The sequence below is a fragment of the Monodon monoceros genome, unplaced genomic scaffold, assembly GCF_005190385.1.
Source record: "Monodon monoceros isolate NGI ecotype Baffin Bay Population unplaced genomic scaffold, NGI_Narwhal_1 Super_Scaffold_14, whole genome shotgun sequence".
In the NCBI taxonomy this organism is placed as follows: domain Eukaryota; kingdom Metazoa; phylum Chordata; class Mammalia; order Artiodactyla; family Monodontidae; genus Monodon; species Monodon monoceros.
Genome location: NW_021703770.1, coordinates 1,611,698 through 1,635,386, shown reverse-complemented (window position 1 = coordinate 1,635,386; position 23,689 = coordinate 1,611,698). Strand labels below are relative to the sequence as shown.

General features: G+C 41.3%; 1 protein-coding gene across 2 annotated transcripts in view; it reads right to left on the bottom strand.

Annotated features, from left to right (window-relative positions):
- The window catches only part of TRAPPC9 (trafficking protein particle complex 9), a 514,318-nt gene that overhangs the window by 477,152 nt on the left and 13,477 nt on the right, over nucleotides 1-23,689 (bottom strand). Inside the window, exons 3-5 of one of the 2 annotated variants that reach the window (XM_029223132.1) lie at nucleotides 20,299-20,444; nucleotides 10,612-10,740; nucleotides 1,354-1,380 (exon numbers count right to left, since the gene is read on the bottom strand). In XM_029223132.1, coding sequence (XP_029078965.1) covers nucleotides 1,354-1,380; nucleotides 10,612-10,740; nucleotides 20,299-20,444 — 302 coding nt within the window. The remainder of the gene's footprint in view (nucleotides 1-1,353; nucleotides 1,381-10,611; nucleotides 10,741-20,298; nucleotides 20,445-23,689) is intronic. The other variant, XM_029223133.1, reaches the window with a different exon arrangement.

Below are 23,689 nucleotides of genomic sequence, written 5' to 3'. Positions count from 1 at the left end.
GGGGGGGGGGGGGTGCGGGCGGGCAGAATCTCAACTCTCTCCTTGCTCTCCCTCGGGGAAGATAGAGTCTGCATGCTTCTCACTTGGAACCGTAATAGAGGGCGTCCTGGGATGCCAAACCCTGGCTCTGCGTCCCTTCCTGCCAGCCTCACACTCTCCCTGAACAAAAGCCCCACAGAACCACCCTGACTTTACTCCCAGCACTCGAAACTCAATTTCAGCTCTATACAACCTTATTTGAAAAGTTTCAGAAGTAAAAAATATTATATTCTTTTTTTAATCTCAACATATGACTGATTTTTCTGACAGCTCTAAGCTACTTCTACTCGGTAGAAGCACCTAATTCTCCTGCAAGGGAATCCCGTACTTTCCATCAGGCATAACTAGCCAGTCTGGGCTCGTTAACTTCTATTGCTCAAATACCAATACATCTAACAGTGATTTCATCGTTCATCAGTTTTGGATGGGAGGTGAGGGAGTATCATTCAGTTCCTCAGCCCACCCTCAACTGCTTTCTCATCAGCAACTCAGGTCTCCTAAAAACAAAGCAAAACATTTGTTTTCCTTCCTCTAGGAAGGAAAACACTTTCCACAAGCTCCATCAGGAAACGTCAGCCTAGAGAAAGAATGCAACACAAATGTTAAAACAAAAATCTACAAACCTGAAGCAATTTCATTTCAAACTCAAGATACACAATGAGATGAAAGTAAATGTGTTGGTCACAAAGCATGTGTAAGCATGACCATCTGATTTCCATCCTTCAAAGGAAGGGAGGGTTTTCATTTTTTATTATTATTCTTTGTCATTGTCCGATTAAGGCAGAAAACAATAGAGCTCATTACGAAATAATTAAGCACTGCAATAAAAGAGATTTTTGCTGTATGAATTACAGAAGGCATTAAGAGGGGAAAGGAAAACCCACCTCTGTAAAAAATGCAAAATGTCTTTCCCTGTTAAGAACACACATACAAAATGCAACAGAGAATTCAAATTCACACTGAGAGGAGCATAAGCCACAGGATCAGAGCAGAGTCATTACTATGAGTAAATTCGAAATTAACTGGACAGGCATGCTCAATGCATTCAGAGAATTTTAAAAGCACACTGCAAATCATCCACTTAACCATGCTAGAGGAAGAATTTCCCTCTTCGACAAACAACATAAATCAATAGGGTGCCCCATGAAACAAGGAACAAACAACAATCAGGTTTGTAACAGTTCTGATTTAAAGTTACTTAAATCAGTATGTTCCAAAGATCATAATCCAGAAATTTTAACCATTCATTCACACCACCATGAAACAAGCACTTAAAAAAATAACCAAAAGAAACTAAGCACATAGATCATGTACCTGGATCAATGAGAACTTCTTGTGCCCCTGGAAGAAAGAACAGATTATGGTCTTTTATTTGAAAAACAAAACTACTTTTAAAGATAACTGCTAAATCACATTTCATAATTCACATAGCCTCAAAACATATGAGACACTTGTATCTGATCAGAAAAGCAATTCTGAGTAAGAGTATGTTACAATTCAGTGCCTTTATGCTTTAGAAGGAAAAAAAGAGAAGAAAAACTATTTCTCATATCCTGCACAAACTGTAAAGTGCTTCCCTATCTCTCTCCCTTCCCACCTTCCAAGCTTATACTCCCTAACTCTTCTGAAACAAGTATGAGAATTTCTTATTCCCACAAATAAGCCAAGTGACAGAAGAATATCAATTTATTTGTATAAATAAACGCCCACACTTTAGCCTGAAGAAGAAAGGTATCAGAAGGCTATATGGAACTTACTTCTCCTTCCTAAATAAAATCACACGTGCGTGCGCACACACACCCACACACACACACATTCACACAGACACACATACACACTGATTTACTGGACATTTCACAAGCTAAGGATTTCTAACTTTTGGAAGGTAGCTCTGTAGTTAGTTTACAACACAAAACAGTTAACTTCATTATTATCAAGAAGCTTTTGAAAGCCTTGATCATCTATTAAACCATCCAAATATCAACGAGACCCAATTAGCCTTCTCTATAGAATGTAATTTCCCATGATGGCAAAACATACCCTAAGAGGAACTGGGTTCAAGAGTCCTGCTTATCATTAGCTATGATCTTTTTTTTTTTTTTTTTTTTTTGCTTGCGGTACGCGGGCCTCTCACTGTTGTGGCCTCTCCCGTTGCGGAGCACAGGCTCCGGACGCGCAGGCTCAGCGGCCATGGCTCACGGGCCCAGCCGCTCCGCGGCATGTGGGATCTTCCCAGACCGGGGCATGAACCCACGTCCCCTGCATCGGCAGGCGGACTCTCAACCACTGCGCCACCTGGGAAGCCCAGCTATGATCATTTTTAAACATGTTAACAAGATTCAGAAAGGTATGTCCCAATAACATATATTCTTACTGAAATAGCATATGTTTTCAATCGTCCATAGAGAATAGGTCCCATGATGCTACTTAAGAGCTACTTTGTGTATCGCAATCTCCGTTTTTACATGCAGACTAAAAATCACTGCCATCTAGAAGCCACGATTATAATAAAAAACAGGTGCTTTCTACTGGATACTGACTATATGCCAAACACAGTGCTTGACAACCATCATGTGTGATTGTCGGGGCAACCCTACGAGGTAGATGGGGATGAGAAAGCCTGCGGGGCGGATGCGGAGCCAGGGATGCGGCACCATCACACACTCTACGACATGCCCACGACGAGTGCTGACGGATCTGCACTGAGGGGACACTGAGCCGTGTGGAACCTTGGGGAATGTGAGATTTCCAGATAGTGCTAAAAACTTCCTGTTCAGTGAAAAACCTGGTCAAATATGTTATACTGTGCCATGTCCTTTGAATAGGGAATATGATGGGGACTTTTTCGATGCCTCAGAGTCATAATCACAATCATCAATGACTCGACCTCTTAGGGCGTCCAGGGATGAACCGGGCCCCATGCTAAGTACACTGAGATTGCAGAGCTTTTAAGGTTGTTTAATGAAGCTTGTAAAAATCTTTCTGTCTCAAGCCTCACACAGGCGGTCAACTATCACTTCTCACTGGTGTGGATGTATTAATACCACCTGAAACGATCCTTTTCTGCCTTTTAAGCTAATCCATCTAATCCAATCTTTTCGAACAGCAAAGAACAAGCTCAACCACAAAAAATGGACAGCTTTTACCAAATGAACTTTAACATCTAATTGGACTCCCTGGAAGCCCTTTCCTTTTATTAAACCCACTTCAAGGTACGCAACAGTCTACTGACCCGTCGACTTTGCTATCTGATTACCTGGCCTACTCAGAAGGCTTCTCACCTCATTGTGTGTGTGAGGGGGTGGGGAGATAATAATTGGTGCTGTCTGAAGAAATCACAGTGAGAAAAAGGAGCGCCCTCCAGCCAGGTCTCCACAGACAGGAGTACCTCAATGTGCTCAGAAATGATATTATCAGCACCATCAGCCTCCAACTGACTGATTTCACATTAACCAAAGTCATAAGAGACTGGTGTAAGAAAGTCAGAGGCTGGGACTTCCCTTCCGCACGCCCAACACAGAGGGCACGGGTTCTATCCCTGGTAGGGGAACTAAGATCATGCATGCCGCAGGGTGTGACCAAAAGAAAAAAGAAACAGAGGTTTAACTTACTAATGTAACAGGAGACATAAAATTATCGATCAGACTAAAATATCAGAGTTCAACAATCAGCACATTTTCTCTCCAACGACCCAATCATGGGCAGGAGGCCACATGGCAAGCACGGACAGATGCAGAGCAAGAGGGATTTCCTAGATTAACTTGATGGACTAAATTTCTGTTACAGGGACAGACCTGCTGCCTAGACCACAATGAATGCTGGTCACGGTGCATGGACAGTGGCCGAGGCACAGCTGTGAACACTTGTGTAACTCTCCCTTTCCCACCCTTTCCAGGCCGACGAATGGACAGATGTACATAGAGATCCACAGACAGGCTGATACCTCTAAAAACCCAAAGCCCATCTCTGAGAGCCTGGAAGCCAGACTGCCAGGGTTTAAATACCAGCTCTGCCACTTACTAGCTCTGTGACCTTGGTCAAATTACTTACCCTCTCTGTGCCTCAATTTCCACATCTGTAAAGTTGGGAAAATAATCAAACCTACCTCACTTGGCTGTTGTGAGGATCAAAGGATTAAATTAGTTTCTGCAAAGTGCTTAGAAAAGTATGCAGCACATTTTAGGTGCCCAACAAATGTTAACTATGAAGCATGCCCCGCCTGTCTCCCTTCTAATCATCTTTAATGTTTCCTTGCTAGTTTAAGTCACAGAGGACATCCTTATTTCCCTATTTATAAACTCCTGGGAAGCACCCTTCTGTTCCACTCCACGACCTGTTCAAACTGAGGCAGGGGACGCTTCCTCCCACTCCTCTGGGCCATGAGGAGGGCTTCTCCCTCAACACTCCTGACCCCTGGCCCACGGCTAGCCCTCCTCGCACAAATGGAGTGAGGAGTGGGCTCAGGGAGTGTGGGAGACAAGTGGGGCACGGGAAACCATTCTTCCCCCCCGGGTGCTGGCCACCCTCAGGAAGCACCCAGGATGCTCAGCTTTGTGACATGACAGCCCTGAGCATGACGGGGACAGGTCCCCTCATAGGAAGGCCCACTGTGGCCCAGAACTGCCTGCGACTGCGTGAGTCTCTCTAGTTCCGGGATAGAGTATTAAGACACCCATTTCCCTGAAGCCCTAAAGTTCACGGAGAATGTGGCTTTACCAGTAACAAAGGAGACGTTTAGCTCCCGCTGCCTACTCTCTCGTCTCATCTCTCAGTTGGCTGGTGGAGAAAAGAAGAGTGTAATTACCGGGCCCACTTAAGCCCCAACATATACTAATTAGCCCAAAATTCTGTGGCTTAACGTTCAGGGTGACTGTATAACAGCTCTAATTCTGAGGCTGCTGCTAAATTATGAGTACAGGAAGTACTGAACATCTTCAAATATTTTACTCATTTCTTAATTGGATCTTTTGTCATAAAACCAGCTTTTTCTATTTTAATTCCTTAGTAATTGCTAAAGACTATATAAAATGGTGGCTTCATACAAAACAATAGCTAAGGGTTTGAGCTCTTTTGAGATAACCACTGTGCTAAACACTTTACATAACTTCTTATTCTCACAATTCTACAAAGCAGATATTAGTGTCCCTATTTTACAGACAAGGGAAAAACTCAGAAAGAACTGACTCAAGTTCGCATGGCTAAGTGGTAGCATGTGCATTCAAACCCAAGTCAAAAAACTACGCTCCTTCATACAGCAACCAAATCACCTCCCACTAATTAACACACAGCAGTGGGTTCAATACTCAGGGAGTTCAATACGTTTTTCAGCTTTGAGGTGCTCCAGGGACCACTTCTATCTGTTTTATAAAATCATGGCTCACTGGTTTCTAATACTGGAAGAAAAGTACAATTTCACCATTGTTTGCACAGCAAGTCTGAAATTTTCACACTGAGATGACAGAATAAAAATAAGATATAACTAGAATAATTTGTCCAGGTATCCAGACATAATGGACATTGTGCTATCCTGAAGCACTAAACAAAGAAGTCAAATTAAAGGAACGTGGGCTAAGTCGTCTTCCACAAACAGGAACATTAAGACTTTTAAAAGGTGCAGCAGCGCCACCTATGGCCCAAAAGGCTGTCCAGGTTGCTGTAAAAGACACATAAATTGCCTGTATAATAAGAAACGATCAGTAAGGTTTTTAAAAATAGGATGCTCAGAGCCTATAACTAAAAGCTTATCTAGCTCATAACTGAATTCTGCTTCAGGGAAGGGAGTGGTATTCAGTATGTAATCTGAAATTGTTAACACTCCTGAATATAAACAAAAGACATAGGCTCATGGAAACTAATCTTAGAAGAAGGAATCCAGTCCAGCCTCTTCATTTTACAGACAGGGAGACTGAGACCCAGGATCCATCCTTCTAGCAATCAGCAGCAAAGCTCTCCTAGTCCTTTTGTTTTACACTAGCTAGCTGTACTAGCTCTATATTCATAAAAGTCATGTCTGCATGTTTCCAACAGTAGATAATCTGTGTCTTGCAAAATACTTCCCAAAGAGCATTTAACTACAAATCATACAATTCTGTTGAAATACAAAACACTTATTTATATATTAAAATAAAGAGGGAGGGGATATGGGGATATATGTGTACATATAACTGATTCACTTTGTTATGCAGCAGAAACTAACACACCATTGCAAAGCAATGATACTCTGATAAAGACGTTAAAAAATAAAAAATTTTAAAGTAATTAAAAATAATAAATAAATAAAATAGCATGAGCTCCACTTTTTTTTTTTTGCGGTATGCAGGCCTCTCACTGTTGTGGCCTCTCCCGTTGTGGAGCACAGGCTCCGGACGCGCAGGCTCAGCAGCCATGGCTCACGGGCCCAGCCGCTCCGCGGCATGTGGGATCTTCCCAGACCGGGGCACGAACCCATGTCCCCTGCATCGGCAGGCGGACTCTCAACCACTGCGCCACCAGGGAAGCCCTGAGCTCCACTTTTATTCCCTCTATAAAGGAAAAGTGACAGATGTCAAATCAACGTTTTGATTATTTACCTCCCCCAGCAGCAGAAATACCTGCTCAGTCAAAAAAAAAGCAGCATTCTCCTAGCATCAACAAGGCAATTCCTTAAAAGATAACATTCCATCTTTATCTTGTAAGAGGACACATGACCCACCGCCATGATGATGCTCAGATCTGGATTGTGTAAACGGTCAACACGTCATTAAATGTACAGCTCTCTTGTCTCAAAAAACTCATATAACTGTGCCTTGACTTCTAACAGGCAGAATTGTTCTCAGAGCTTTCTGAGATGCTCTTCCCAGGTTTTATAAAATCCTCAAATTTGGCTTGAATAAAAATTTCCATTTTCTTTCTTAAAAAATAAATAAATAAAACCTATTAAGGGTACAGGAAAAAAATCAAAACTTTCTTCAATCACAAAAGAGATAAGCTTATTCTCTGCAAATAACCGATACTGATTTTTCTAAACATAAAGGCTGTGGTCAAATTCCTAGCAATTTAAAGGTTCTAGTGGATGATTACAAGGCAATATGAATTCTGAGTTGTAAAAATATACATTCTGTACAAATAATCTTCAAGTTCTTCAGCTGAAGACACTTTAGCTAGTCCCTATCTTACTAGGATGACACTCTCATCAAAACTTCATACTGCACTAAAAAAAGCAACCGAATCCTTATCGCTTTAAGTCATATTCATATACATCACATGTATATACACACTGAATATGCATCATAAATAAACCGCCCTCTTCAGTATTCAGAGCTGATCCTTCTAAACTATCTGTCATTGTGACAGCAAATTTTTACTGAGAATCTCTTGGGTGCTTTGTGCAAGGTATCTAACTCACAGTCAGACGAGGTAAATAACATTATTCAAATTTCACAAATGAGGAAATATATACTTAAACCATAAAAACCAACTTAACATATTCATCATAAGGAAAGAAAAGAGTAGAGATTTTTATTTTCTCTCAGTTTTCAGTGGCTTAATCTTTTCTTCCGCACTAAAGACTACATAAAAGCAGTCCAGTCTTTATAACTTTTTCTCTCGACAAGCCTCACTAGAGAAAAACAAGTGGTAAGTCATTAGCAATGGTTGGATCTTCAAAGCTCACTTCTCTTTTGCACTGTAATCATTTTTTATGGTTTTTTTTAGTGCTTCCAGAGTTAAAATAAAAAATACTAACTTTTTAGGTCATTAGCTGAGAATAAAACATTTGTGAAAATGTACAATGTTAGGCTATGCCACTCTGTCTCGTATTCTCACTGATACCTCTTCTTTTATGGCCTCATCAGGTTGAGATCACTAAAATCAGTCACTTATGAACTCACAGGAGTTTGGGAAACCAGTCAACGGGAGGCTGATTAGAGGAGCAACTAAGGATGCCTACTGTGCAGTCACCCCAGCCTGGCTCCAGCCCCGAGTCTGCCACTGCCAGTTGCGTGATTTGGGGCAAGTTACCCCATCTCTTTAAACCTCAATCCCTCACCTGCAAGAAGGAGTTACTGATAACTACCCTCAAACACCTGCTATGAGGTAAAACGTAAGGAAAGCATTTAGCACAGCCTGGCCTAGGGTAGATGCCAAATCATTCATAGCTATTTCAATAATTAGGGATGATGACGCTTACTATTAATAAATTAAGCTAGTCCAAAAAGTACAAATAACCATAAAGGAGAAACATTTGTAAGTCAATAAGCATTTCCTTTTGGACTGATTGCAGAATGTCCTATTGATTTTTTAATAAACCAAGTTTTGAATAACCTTGAATACTCTGAATACTAAGGAAGTGAAGTTTTTTTTAAAAAAATGTAAACAAAAGGAGAATTAAAGCAAAAAGACATAGGGAGTACAGAATTCTTTTTTGAAACTAAATTCAGTTTTAAGAGGGGGGAAAATTCCCTTTTCTCAGAGGAAATCTTGAAAACTATGTAAAGGGGATCTGAGATGTCTAGAGTCTTTTAACACTATTCATGAATTCATATTACCAAGTCTTAAAACTACTTGACAATCAACAATAATAATACTGGCAACAATAATGGCTGCTAACATTTATCCAGCACCGGCTGGGACTGCTGTAGGTCCTTTATATGTGTATTTCATGCAGCCTTCACAAGAACCCTCCGAGGTAAGTACAATTATTATCTCCCCCACTTCACAAATAAGGAAATTGAGGCACAGAGAGATTAAACTTGCTCCAGGCCACATGGGCATTAAATGACATCTGTAGCCTGCTATTTTGCTGGTGAAAAAGGAACCTGAGAGATAAATTCAAGGGAGAATGTTAAATAATCCGTTTGTCTGGTCTTCACCTCCAAGAGTAGATACCATAAATTCCTGATGTGAGATGAGGTTGCCACCACAAACTGACTAATCTTGAAATTAATATCCAAGATGAAGCAACACATGTACTCATGATACCAAATCCGTTCATGGCTCTGGACCCTTTAATGCCTGAAAGGTGGTAAAATCATTTCCAATCTAAATGCCATCAGCGCTGCTCTTTCGGCTCTCATCCAAGCTTCACGGGATGTTCTTCTCCACAGACTGTCTTCAACAGTAGAAAGTTCTCAAGTGTTTCACACTATGCCCAGCTAAATAAAGACATTTCTCTACTGCAGACGGAGCACCTTTTCAGGCTTAAAACTTTTTTTGCCTATCTTCAGCAAGGGGAGAAAGTGAAGCATCACCCTAAAAAGGCTCCAGAGTCTCACTAATCACATGAGTAGAACAGTCTCAACACATTATAACTCTTCAAATAGCAGGGAAAGAATAAAATAAAACAACCTTCAACAAAAGGCACCTCCAGAGAGAGCAGACTTTCTTCTAAGGAGAAGATAAACAGCTGTCACCTGTGTGTTGGATATTTTAGCACTTGGCCGCTGGCGCAAGGGGACAAGAGGACTTGAAATGCTTGAATCTCATAGCAGAGACAGCAGTTACAACCACACGGGATAAACACAGGTGGTGAGCACCGACGGGAGGCATCTCAAGTCAAAACTGAAGCCCAGGAAAGCAGGGAGCAGAGACATTCCAGTCTGAGGACTTTCTCTATCACTTCTCAACCCGCTTTACTTTCCTCTCCAATAATGGAGACCCCACTAAAACCGTTAGGAACGGTCTGCTGAAGGAAGATAAAACATCTTCAAGGACCACCAGAGATTCATCTAAGCAGTTCTACAAAGAGTGCACCCAGATTCAGACTGAGTGGCTACACTGACTGGCTCATAGAGTTGGTCTCTGCAGTCTTTGCTGGTGACGGGGATGGTATAATTCAGGGGAAAAAGACATTGAAGGCATTTCCGCATCCAATACACATCAACGGCCGTGGGCCTTCTCTTTGGGGGGAAAAAATCTGTAAAAATCTCATGGTTCAAAAAACACCTAGTAGTTTTGTGTATAGCCTTGATCTCTGCATTCTTTGTTATTATCTTCATGACCTATGCGGTATGACAACTACATCCTGAACATTTAAGGCAAATTCGTTTATTAAGGGTCAAAAGGGTCAAGTTCATTCAACAAGCATTTGTGGTTCTGCTCCTCCAAAGATGCATTTTTACTCTTCACAGGTGCTAACAAACATGAGGAAATCAAACTTCACGCATTAAGAGAACTTCATCAACCAGAAAAAGAAGAAACAGCTCCCCGGGCCCTTAATTAGCTGTTGAAATTGACATCTGGGACTAACTTCACCAAACACACAGAAATTATGACAAGGGCCCAGACAGAGAACTTCAAAGACAGCCTACCATGAAATTTTATGCAACTGGTCCATAAATCAATCAACCCATCATTGTAATCCATTAATATCATTTGATAAGACTCAATAAGATCAATACATATTCAATAGAATCAGAAGACAATGTCTCACGTGCAGGATTTCTTTTTTTTTTACGTGCAGGATTTCTGACTCAACGGATTTTATATTTTATTTAAACATTACTCAACCTTCACTCAGAGGGAACAGTAATAGATTACTCCTGCTTGCTTAAGGACTGTAACTGAGTCTAGGATGGAGGCAAGAGCAGAGCTTACCTGGTCGATGTCTGTTGGCTGCTTCAGCAGGAAGTGAGCTACCCTGGAACCTTCGAGCTCCAGTTTTACCACCAGTTCCACCAGGATAGTGATAGATGACAGAAGCTGAACATAACCCTTCAAGGGCAGCTGGGCATTAAAATAAAAGTTCAATTAATAAAGTTAGTGGCCCATCCTTAGCAAAAATTGCAGTGACTAAGAATGATCTGAACGGCTTGATGATGTGGAAATGCCAATTTTTCCACAAAACAGAGATCAAACCTACAGATCACTGGTTTTGTTACAAACAGGAACATGGCCCCTACTATGTTTTGCAGGCCCGTGTCAAAGCTGGCAGCGCAGAAAACGCTCGCGATGCTCAACGTTTCTCTGAGGGGCTGAGCACATGTGAGACAGGCTGTTCATTCATTCATTTAACCAACAGTTTAGTTCACACTGTGTGGCAGGCTCTGTGCCAGATGCTGACACTGCAGACAGATGAAGCAGTGCCCTGGATCGAAAATATTTTTAAAATCATACCACTGGAAGAAGGACCAGAATACCTATCCCCATCATTCACCCGGAATGCATCTATCCCATTTCGAGCAAACACCTAGCAGGCCTGTCTCCTTCTCAAAGGCAGCCACACTGAGTTGCGGCAACTTTTCATTCTTCTATCACTGGCAGTTAAACCCTAAGAACCTTGGGCTATGCTACTCGCCTCACAAGTCGTGCTGCAGTGTTCATCTTTACCCAGTAGCTCAGTGGTTCTCAAACTTTTTGGTCTTAGAACTCCTTCACGCTGAAAAATCACTAAGGACCACAATAAAGAGCGCTTTTTTTGTGCAGGTTACATCTACAGATATTTACCATGCTCGCAAATAGAACTAGAAGAGGATTTAAATATTTATGTGTTCCTTCCTTTTAAAACAATAATAAGCCCATAACATGTTAACTTTTTTTTTAATATCTTTATTGGAGTATAATTGCTTCACAATGTTGCGTTAGTTTCTGCTGACTAACAAAGTGAATCGGCTATATGCATACGTATATCCCCATATCCCCTCCCTCTTGCGTCTCCCTCCCACCCTCCCTATCCCACCCCTCTAGGTGGTCACAAAGCACCTAGCTGATTTCCCTGTGCTATGCGGCTGCTTCCCACTAGCTATCTATTTTACATTTGGTAGCATATATATGTCAATGCTACTCTCTCACTTCGCCCCAGCTTGCCCTTCCCCCTCTACGTGTCCTCAAGTCTACTCTCTACGTCTGAGTCTTTATCCTGTCCTGCCCCTAGGTTCATAAGAACCTTTTTTTTTTTTTTAAGATTCCATATATATATTAACATATGGTATTTCTTTTTCTCTTTCTGACTTACTTCACTGTCCATGACAGACTCTAGGTTCCTCAACCTAACTACAAATAACTCAATTTCATTTCTTTTATGCTTGACTAATATTCCATTGTATATATGTGCCACACCTGCTTTATCCATTCATCCGTCAAAGGAGAGTTAGGTTGCTTCCATGTCCTGGTTATTGTAAACAGTGCTGTAATGAACACTGTGGTACATGACTCTTTTTGAAATATGGTTTTCTCAGGGTATATGCCCAGTAGTGGGATTGCTGGGTCATATGGTAGTTCCATTTTTAGTTCTTTAAGGAACCTCCATACTGTTCTCCATAGTGGCTGCATCAATTTACATTCCCACCAACAGTGCAAGAGGGTTCCCTTTTCTCCATACCCTCTCCAGCATTTATTGTTTGTAGATTTTTGATGATGGCCATTATGACCGGTGTGAGGTGATACCTCATTGTAGTTTTGATTCCTATTTCTCTAATGATTAGTGATGTTGAGCATGCTTTCATGTGTTTGCTGGTATATCTTCTTTGGAGAAATGTCTGTTTAGGTCTTCTGCCCATTTTTGGATTGGGTAGTTTTTTTTTTGATATTGAGCTGCATGAGTTGCTTGTATATTTTGGAGATTAATCCTTTGTCAGTTGCTTCATTTGTTAATATTTTCTCCCATTCTGAGGGTTGTCTTTTCATCTTGCTTATGGCTTCCTTTGCTGTGCAAAAGCTTTTAAGTTTCATTAGGTCCATTTGTTCATTTTTGTTTTTATTTCCATTTCTCTAAGAGGTGGGTCAAAAAGGATCTTGCTGTGATTTTGTCATAAAGTGTTCTGCCTATGTTTTCTTCTAAGAACTTCATAGTATCTGGCCTTACATTTAGGTCTTTAATCCATTTTGAGTTTATTTTTGTGTATGGTGTTAGGGAGTGTTCTAATTTCATCCTTTTACATGTAGCTGTCCAGTTTTCCCAGCACCACTTATTGAAGAGGCTGTCTTTTCTCCACTGTATATTCTTGTCTCCTTTATCAAAGATAAGGTGACCATATGTGTTGGGTTTATCTCTGGGCTTTCTATCTTGTTCCATTGATCTATATTTCTGTTTTTGTGCCAGTACCATACTGTCTTGATTAATGTAGCTTTGTAGTATAGTCTGAGGTCTGGGAGCCTGATTCCTCCAGCTCCATTTTCCTTTCTCAAGATTGCTTTGGATATTCGGGGTCTTCTGTGTTTCCATACAAATTGTGCAATTTTTTGTTCTAGTTCTGTGACAAATGCCATTGGTAGTTTGATAGGGATTGCAGTGAATCTGTAGATTGCCTTGGGTACTATAGTCATATTCACAGTGTTGATTCTTCCAATCCAAGAACATGGTATATCTCTCCATCTGTTTGTATCATCTTTAATTTCTTTCATCAGTGTCTCATAGTTTTCTGCATGCAGGTCTTTTGTCTCCTTAGGTAGGTTTATTCCTAGGTATTTTATTCTTCTTGTTGCAATGGTAAATGGGAGTGTTTCCTTAACTTCTCTTTCAGACTTTTCATCATTAGTGTGTAGGAATGCAAGCGATTTCTGTGCATTAATTTTGTATCCTGCTACTCTACCAAATTCATTCATTAGCTCTAGTAGTTTTCTGGTAGCATCTTTAGGATTCTCTATGTATAGTATCATGTCATCTGCAAACAGTGACAGTTTTACTTCTTCTTTTCCAATTTGGATTACTTTTCTTTCTTTTTCTTCTCTAATTGCTGTGGCTAAAACTTCCAAAACTATGTTGAATAACAGTGGTGAGAGTGGGTAACCTTGTCTTGTTCCTGATCTTAGAGGAAATGGTTTCAGTTTTTCACCATTGACAACAATATTGGCTGTGGGTTTGTCATATACGGCCTCTGTTATGTTGAGGTAGGCTCCCTCTATGCCTACTTTCTAGAGAGCTTTTATAATAAATCAGTGTTGAATTTTGTCAAAAGCTTTTTCTGCATCTACTGAGATGATCATATGGTTTTTATCCTTCAGTATGTTAATATGGTGTATCACATTGATTGATTTGCATGTATTGAAGAATCCTTGCATTCCTGGGATAAACCCCACTTGATCATGGTGTATGATCCTTTTAATGTGCTGTTGGATTCTCTTTGCTGGTATTTTGTCGAGGAGTTTTGCATCTATATTCATCAGAGATATTGGCCTGTAGTTTTTTTGTGTGTGACATCTTTGTCTGGTTTTGGTACCAGGGTGATGGTGGCCTCGTAGAATGAGTTTGGACATGTCCCTCCCTTGGCTATATTTTGTAAGAGTTTGAGAAGGATAGGTGTTAGCTTTTCCCTAAATGTTTGATAGAATTAGCCTGTGAAGCCATCTGGTCCTGAACTTTTGTTTGTTGGAAGATTTTTAATCACGGTTTCAATTTCAGTGTTTGTGATTGGTCTGTTTATACTTTCTGTTTCTTTTGGTTCAGTCTCAGAAGGTTATGCTTTTCTAAGAATGTGTCCATTTCTTCCAGGTTGTCCATTTATTGGCGTATAGTTGCTTGTAGTAATCTCTCATGATCCTTTGTATTTCTGCAGTGTCAGTTGTTACTTCGCCTTTTTCATTTCTATTTCTGTTGATTTGAGTCTTCTCCCTTTTTTCCTTGATGAGTCTGGCTAATGGTTTATCAATTTTGGTTATCTTCTCTAAAAACCAGCTTTTAGTTTTATTGATCTTTGCTATTGTTTCCTTCATTTCTTTTTCATTTATTTCTAATCTGATCTTTATGATTTCTTTCCTTCTGCTAACTTTGGTTTTTTGTTCTTCTTTCTCTAATTCTATAGGTGTAAGGTTAGTTTGTTTGAGATTTTTCTTGTTTCCTGAGGTAGGACTGTGTTGCTATAAACTTCCCTCTTAGACCTGATTTTGCTGCATCCCATAGGTTTTGGGTCATTGTGTTTTCATTGTCATTTGTTTCTAGGTACTTTTTGATTTCCTCTTTGATTTCTTCACTGATGTCTTGGTTATTTAGTAGCATATTATTTAGCCTCCATGTGTTTGTATTTTTTACAGTTTTTTCCTGTAATTGATATCTAGTCTCATAGCATTGTGGTTGGAAAAGATACTTGATATGATTTCAATTTTCTTAAGTTTACCAAGGCTTGATTTATGACCCAAGATATGGTCTATCCTGGAGAATGTTTCATGAGCACTTGAGAAGAAAGTGTATTTTGCTGTTTTTGGATGGAATGTCCTATAAATATCAATTAAATCCATCTGGTTTAATGTGTCGTTTAAAGCTTGTGTTTCCTTATTTATTTTCATTTGGATGATCTGTCCATTGGTGAAAGTGGGGTGTTAAAGTCCCCTCCTATGATTGTGTTACTGTTGATTTCCCTATGGCTGTTAGCATTTGCCTTATGTATTGAGGTGCTCCTATGTTGGGTGAATAAATATTTACAATTGTTATATCTTCTTCGTGGATTGATCATTATGTAGTGTCCCTCTTTGTCTCCTGTAATAGTCTTTCTTTTAAAGTCTATTTTGTCTGATATGAGAACTGCTACTCCAGCTTTCTTTTGATTCCCATTTGCACAGACTATCTTTTTCCATCCCCTCACTTTCAGTCTGTATGTGTCCCTAGGTCTGAAGTGGGTCTCTTGTAGACAGCATATGTACGGGTCTTGTTTTTGTATCCATTCAGCCAGTCTATGTCTTTTGGTTAGAGCATTTAATCCATTTACATTTAAGGTAATTATCTATATGTATGCTCCTATTACCATTTTCTTAATTGTTTTAGGTTTGTTTTTGTAGGTCTTTTCCTTCTCTTGTGTTTCCTGCCTAGAGAAGTTCCTTTAGCATTTGTTGTAAAGCTGGTTTGGTGTTGCTGAGTTCTCTTAGCTTTTGCTTATCTGTAAAGGTTTTAATTTCTCTGTCATATATGAATGAGATCCTTGCTGCACAGAGTAATCTTGGTTGTAGGTTTTTCCCTTTCATCACTTTAAATATGTCCTGCCACTCCCTTTTGGCTTTCAGAGTTTCTGCTGAAAAATCAGCTGTTAATATTATGGGGATTCCCTTGTATGTTATTTGTTGCTTTTCCCTTGCTGCTTTTAATATTTTTTCTTTGTATTTAATTTTTGATAGTTTGATTAATACGTGTCTTGGCATGTTTCTCTTTGGGTTTATCCTGTATGGGACTCTCTGTGCTTCCTGGACTTGAATCACTATTTGCTTTCCCATGTTAGGGAAGTTTTCAACTATAATCTTTTCAAGTATTTTCTCAGACCCTTTCTTTTTCTTTTCTTCTTCTGGGACCCCTATGATTCGAATGTTGGTGCATTTAATGTTGCCCCAGAGGTCTCTGAGACTGTTCTCAATTCTTTTCATTCTTTTTTCTTTATTCTGCTCCCTGGCAGTTATTTCCACCATTTTATCTTCCAGCTCACTTAACCGTTCTTCTGCCTCAGTTATTCTGCTATTGATTCCTTGTAGAGTATTTTTAATTTCAGTAATTGTGTTGTTCATCAGTGTTTGTTTGCTCTTTAGTTCTTCTAGAATCTTGTTATTTGTTTCTTGTATTTTCTCCATTCTGCTCCAAGATTTTGGATAGTCTTTACTATCATTAGTCTGAATTCTTTTTCGGGTAGCTTGCCTATTTCATCTTCATTTATTTGGTCTTGTAGGTTTTTACCTTGCTCCTTGGTCTGTAACATTTTTTTTTGTTGTTTCTTTTTTTTTTTGATGGGTGGTGCTGTATTCCTGTCTTACTGGTTGTTTGGCCTGAGACATCCAGCACTGGAGTTTGCAGGCAGTTGGACAGGGCCGGGTCCTGGTGCTGAGATGAGGACCTCCAGGAGGCCTCACTCCAATTGATATTTCCTGGGGTCTGAGGTTCTCTGTTAGCCCCGTGGTTTGGACTCGGAGCTCCCACCACATGAGCTCGGGCCCAACCTCCAGCCTGGGAACCAAGATCCTGCAATTTTCGTGGCGCAATTAAAAAAAAAACAGAAAGAAAGAAAAAAAGGAGCAGTACAATATCAAAGAATAAAAAACAAAATAAAATTAGAAAGATAAAAAACATATTAGGAAAAATAAAACTATAATTGAAACAACTGCAACAAGGTAAAATGAAACCACACAGAAAAAAGAAGAAAAAAAAAGCGGGGGGAACAAGTCAAAAGGAGAGAAAAATAACAAAGTATAAAGAATAAAATAAAATTAGAAAAACAAAAGATTTATTTGGAAAAATAAAAACATAAAAGAATCAACAACAATGAATCAACAAGGTAAAACAGAACCCCAATCTAAAAGAGGAAAAAAAAATAACTCTTGGCTCTGGGGGTGGCGTTTAGGTGGGGGTGGAACTTAGGCAGGGGCGGGGTTTAGGGTGGGGCGGGACCTAGGTGGGTTGGGGGTTGACGTTCAAGCATGGGGCAGGGCCTCTGCTTAGGACCTGCCAGAAGGGGAGCAGCAGCACGTGGAAAGGAGGGTCTCTGGAGCTGGGGTTCCAGGAGTTTGGAGGTGGGGCCCTGAGTGAGGGTGTGTGGGTGGGGATTAGGCCCAGCACGGTTGGAGGGGGTCTCCGAGTGTAGAGGTGGGGCCCTGGGTGGAGGTGTAGGGGTGGGGCTTGGGCTCTGCGCCACAGGAGGGAGGCTCCGAGGGCAGAGGATTAGGCCTGGGAGCCCAACAGGCTTCCGGATGCCTAGGTGGACAGGGTGAGCACTGGCCGCGTTCCTTTCCGTTCCTTCGTGCCCCTTCCCCACTGTCTCCCCAAAGGTCTCCCCCGTCCCCGCTGGACCCCTAACCGTGGGTGGGTCCTGCTGGGTGTAGGAACTCCTCCCCTTCCCCAGCCGCCCCTCAGCAATGCCGTCCCAGAGGTCCGGCCTTTACTTTTGCTCCCTCTTCCCTCCCTCCCACTCCCTCAGGACCCATGTGGCTGGAGGGGGCCTTGGTGGGCAGAGGATCAGGTCCGGGATCTCAGCAGGTTCCCAGGGGCCCAAGTGGGCAGGGGAAACCTGGCCACGCTCCCTTTTGATCCTCTGCCCTCCCAATGGTTCCCCAATTTCCCCCTTCGGGCGTGGGATCCCTTCCCCTCCCCCAGCCACCCCTCAGGGGCTCCAGTCCCGTCCCACCTCCACTTCTCCTCCTCCTTCACTCCCCCCACACCCCACATCCTACCCAGTTGCTGGAGGTTCCTCCCATCCCCTTAGGTGTCCGTGGTCCCCCACCAGTGCCTGGTAGGTGCCCAAGTTGTGAGGAGATGCAAATTCCGCGTCCTCCTAGTACGCCATCTTGACCATGTTAAATTTTTTAAGGGGTGTTTTTTTGGTTTTTTTTTTTGGCTGCGTTGGGTTTTCGTTGCTGTGTGCAGGCTTTTCTCTAGTTGTGGCAAGCGGGGGCTACTCTTCATTGTGGTGCACAGGCTTCTCATTGCTGTGGCTTCTCTTGTTGCAGAGCACAGGCTCTAGGCACAAGGGCTTCAGCAGTTGTGGCACATGGGCTCAGTAGTTGTGGCTCACGGGCCCTAGAACGCAGGTTCAGTAGTTGTGGTGCCCAGGCTTAGTTGCTCCATGGCATGTGGGATCTTCCCGGACCAGGGCTCGAACCCATGTTCCCTGCATTGGCAGGTGTATTCTCGATCACTGCGCCACCAGGGAAGTCCCGACCATGTTAAATTTTTATGAACAACAACTACGTTTCAAAACAACAACAATATGCTGGAAGAGGGGCACTGTTCGCATTTTTACAATTTTACATGAAATTTCTTTCATGTCTGGCTCGAGACAAGTGTACTGGATTCTCACACCTGCTTCTGCCGTCAATCTGCTGTGATGTCACACGTCCTGGAGCCCCCCGGAAACCCCACTGTGCATTTCTGAGGGACCAAGAGTGAAATAAGCTGGCAGCACCCGGCACCACCCACTCCACCCAGCCTTCACAGGAACCCGACCTGCCCATTATCACTGGGTGGGTCAGGTGCCCGGTGGCATTCTTCCCGGATAAGCACCTAACCTTCAGCTCTACTCCACCAGTCCACAGCAAGTCATTATAGACCTCTCCTTCAAGAAAACAAAGTAAAACTCCTATTCACCTTTCCCCTCCTACTTAATCCTTTCTGTTTCTTGTTTCTTTTCCATCTATTCCTTCTCTTTCTCACTTTTATCTCCCTATCCTCTTTAAGAAGCCAAATTATGAAATTTAAGTCCATTTTAAGAATTTATATTTTGTGTGTCCTATAGGACGCTGTTGATCTTCCACTGAAGAACCTGGTTACTTCATTCTGACTTGTATTTACCACAGTGGCTGACGGGCCCTCTGACTGAGCTGTCAACCTCTTCCGGGAAAGGACCCTGTTTCAGCCCTCACTCACGCCACATTTATTTAACAAGCACTCACAGAACATTTACAATATACTAGATGATGGACACACACACACAGACCATGCCTCCCACTCCCACCTCCAGGACATAGCCCCTGAAGGAGAAAAACACGCAAACAGGCAGTCCCAGCACAGAGGGTAAACTCCATGCAGACAGGATTCTGTACAAGACCTGCGGGCACCCACTGCGTGGAGGGGTCAGAAGAGGCTGTCCTTTGAAGCAGGTTTTCTTTTTTTTAAGTTTTTTTAATTGAGATATAATTCACATACCGCAAAACTCACCCACTTAAAAGTGTACGATTCGGGAGCTTTTGTATATTGACAGCTGTGCAACTCTTACCACTATCTAATTCCAGAACCTTCTCATCACCCCAAAGAAACCCCATGCCCATCAGCAGTCCCTCCCCATTCCCCCCTCTACCCAGCCCCAGGCAACCAGTAATCTGCTCTTTGCCTCTAGATTTGCCTATCCTGGACATTTCAGATAATCAGAATCATATACTATGTGGCCTTTTGTGTCTGATTCCTTTCACTTGACATGATGTTATCAGGGTTCGTCCATGTTGTAGTGGTATCAGTATCTCATTTGTTTTTATGTCTGAATAATGTTCCACTATAAGGAGAAACATTTTGTTCATCCATTCATCATCTGGCCTATGGAGGAGGCTTTGAAGAATGAGGTGACTATCATGGGGAATGGCATTCTAAGCAGAGGGCAAGATGTGCTTTTCAAAAAAAAAACAAAACAGAGCAACAAGGCAATTCAGTGTGTTTTTGAGGAAAGTGCATGCTTGCTTCAGCAGGACTGCAGTGCAGGGCTGGGTGGGAAAGTGGCAGGAGATAAGGTGAGGCAGTTACCCCGGAAGACTCCCCACTGCAACCAGCTCAGCTGACGGCTTCCCCTCCCTCTCCATATGTTTCTAGAGCCACTGTTTCTAGGTTTTCTCTTATTTCAAGTAGCAGTTGCTGTAATTACATATGTGATCATCTTCATCAGATAACCTTACCTCCAAGCCACAGAAAGTCATTCACTGAGCGAAGCAGCTCCACGGACATATGGTAATGGACCAGGGAGTCCTGCAGCATCCCGGCCTGCAGGCACAAATCCCCCACATGCTTCCGCATGCGCCCTTGGCACCGCTTCTTGTAATGTCTATAAAGTAAAATGCACGGAAATGTATCATTGCTAATGCCCGACTTCTGCCCCAAAAGCACACTGGCTAAGCACTTTTCAATTCCCTTGCTACAAAAAAATGCTAAGAAGGCAACCTTAGGCTCCACAATTGAAAGCCAGCCACCATCATTGCCAGTTTATGAGCAAAGTTATTTTTTAAACCTAATAGGATACACATATTTCACATGGATAATATTAGAGCAGCCTTTCTCTTTTCAAATTTTCCAATCACAACGTTAGCACAAGAAAGTTTGTTTCAGCTTTTTAAAACAATCTTCCACTTTCTTAACCTCAAACCTATTATTATTTTATAAAGAGAGCTATGCTGCGTATTATAAGCCAACTGTTTGGCTTTTGCAAACAAGACCTTTATCGTCACTATTTCAGAGCAAGCTTTAATGATACTCTGAGAGGTGGGGCCTGGGACCCTCGCTAACAGCTCTTTAAATATTGGCAAGGATGTGCTATTAAATAATGCAAAAGCTTCTAACTCTGTATCAACTCAGAAACCAAAGAAACTATACCAAAATCCTGCTTTATCATTTTTAAATATTCCTATTCTTTTGAATATTAAATTTCTTAAAAGATAAGATTTTTCAAGAAAAACAGCAGCTGTATTAAATTTCCTCTCACCAAGAAAGCAATCTTATCAAGAAAGAAAACCCCTATGCTAATCCAAAAGATGTGAAGTTTCTAGCTAAATGAATGTACAGATCTCAATACAAACTTAAATCCCATCAGATCTAACTCTGGAATGTAGCTTTTCTGTTCCAAATGTTCGCTGAACTAAGACCATCATGTAACACAGAGGAGGAGAGAAGAGGAAAGTCGGCCTGTCCTCCATCTGTTTTCTTCCCAGCCACAAGGCGCTGCTAAGGATGGCCCCCACCAACAAGCCCTCCCCGTAAGAAAATACTGCATCTAAACTGCCCCGCCATCCCCAAGCACACCCTGCCATCTCTCCCCCACTGGTCACCTCAACAGCCCTCTAATGGTCTTCTAATGACCCTCCCACCCTGTACCACCCTCCCCTTCATCCCTGCCACACACACACACACACACACACACATACACACTCACACACACACACACACACTCTCACACACACACACACTCTCACACACAGCCAGAGTGGCCTTCCCAAAGCACAAATCTGATTAGGTCACTCCCTCACTTCAAAGCCTTCAAAGTTTCCCCAGTACGGTTCTAGCCCCCGCCCCGCACTGCCTCCTGCGTTCCCCAGCCTTACCAAGGCCCAGTACCAAGGCCCCCAGTGACCGCAGGGGCCACCTGACCCTTCGGTCTAGCTACTTCCCACTCACCTTAGGGCTCATTTCAACTCAGTTTCTCAAGGAAGCCTTCCCTGCCTCCAACCTCTGCACCTGTGGGCCTCTCCCTCCCAAAGGTGGGCAGTGCTTGGCCTGCTTTCTTGCCGTGTCCTCCTGCTCTAACCAGAAAAGAATTCAGCGTCCAAATGCACATTTTCCTCCTCCATGGCCACGACTGTGGACTTTTAATACGTGGCTCAGTTTACAAATACCACCATGATGTTGACTCAACAGATTTTGAATTAGACTTTTTTTCAGTAGACTCTACTCCTATCCTGTTAGACTAAAATTTGCTTTAAAGCATCCTGTCTTAACTCTCCAAAAATAGTAAATTATTACATCTTTGTATGAACTTACAAAGGTGCACATCTACTGTAGCAAAATATAGCCCAGAACATTTTCAAAAATAAAAAGTGTAATCACTGTGATCAGAAACAGTTGGTCTTGAAAATACAGGATTTTTACAAAAAGGAGTCAGCTAAATATGCTCATAGTTTTTCATATTAAGGTCATATGATTCAACAAAACAATATAAAATATTCTAAATTATATAAAAATAGAATGAACCCTAATACTTTGGAGAAAATCTCCAAAATACCATACAAACAAAATTCTATCACAGATTTATATAAATTAAAGTATTTAACTCTCGAAGTACTATATGTCCCAAAACTGGGTCATCTCAAGATTATGAGCAATTCTGTTCCAATCCTTTGAAAACACAGTAAGAAACAGATAAAGGAATTAAGTCAATTTGATTTGTAGTTAGCTAAACTACAAAATACTTTAAACTAAAATATTTTAAGCCAATTTTGGAATTTAGAATATAAGCTTTCTCATCAAAATTCTTTTTCCAAAAAGACATGGATCCTTCTTTCACAGATCATTTGAAAATGGTAATGTCACGTTTTTTAAGTCTCTCTAAAAGTTCAGAGTTCTTATATATACATTATTAGAATAGTCACATTGTGTGACCATTGAATATGCTTATGGATAAGGAAAAAAAACATACGAGCAAACAGTATGACAAAGAAAAATACAACATGAAGCCACAGTGGCAAATAAATGTAACATTAACACAAAATGCAAATATTCAAAATATGCCATAATTTGTTGTAAATTTCAAAACTAATGGTGAATTTCAAAGCCATGAGCAATAGAACTTAGCCAAAAATGTGAATATGCTCTAAATACTTCAAAGAGTTATTTCATTATTCTTACAAGTTATAAACACTGGGTTAAAGGAACTGGAAATAAGGATTGATAGAAAAATTAAAAACCCGATAACCCCTAAGTCATAATGGCCTCAAATCAATCATACCTAAATCACAGGCAAAGACCTGCCAGCCTCCCCAGATAAAGGGAAAGGCATCCTTTCTAGAAGCTGTGCAAAAACACCTAACACACAGCCGCAAGCACTGTCACAGAAGGCGTTCACACTGCACTTTACACTAAGGACAATTCAACTACAGATATACGCTGTATTATTCTCATGACTTCTGATCGGATAAAAGAAGAAAATGTTTCATATGTGTGCAATCTGGGTACTATTTATGTGGCTTGTGGGAAAAAAGGGCTTGGTATATTCTAATCCAAAAACCAATTTACATGCAAAGAATGTATATATTCAAATCCAAAGGAAAACCAGAGCTGCTCAACAACAGTTTGCAATTAAAATCCAAAGGAACTTGGATAAAGGTAATCTCTCTTTTTTTTTCTTTTTGGTATTATATAGTTTTAGAGGTATTTGCATAATTAAGCGATAGCTACAGCCCATGATTTTGCACTAGCATATTATGGACTGAGGAAACCTAGATTACGTGCATCGCGCATAAACACGCTGACAGGCGTCCCTTTGGTGGAGCTGAAGTTCCAAAGTAGACAACTTTATATTGT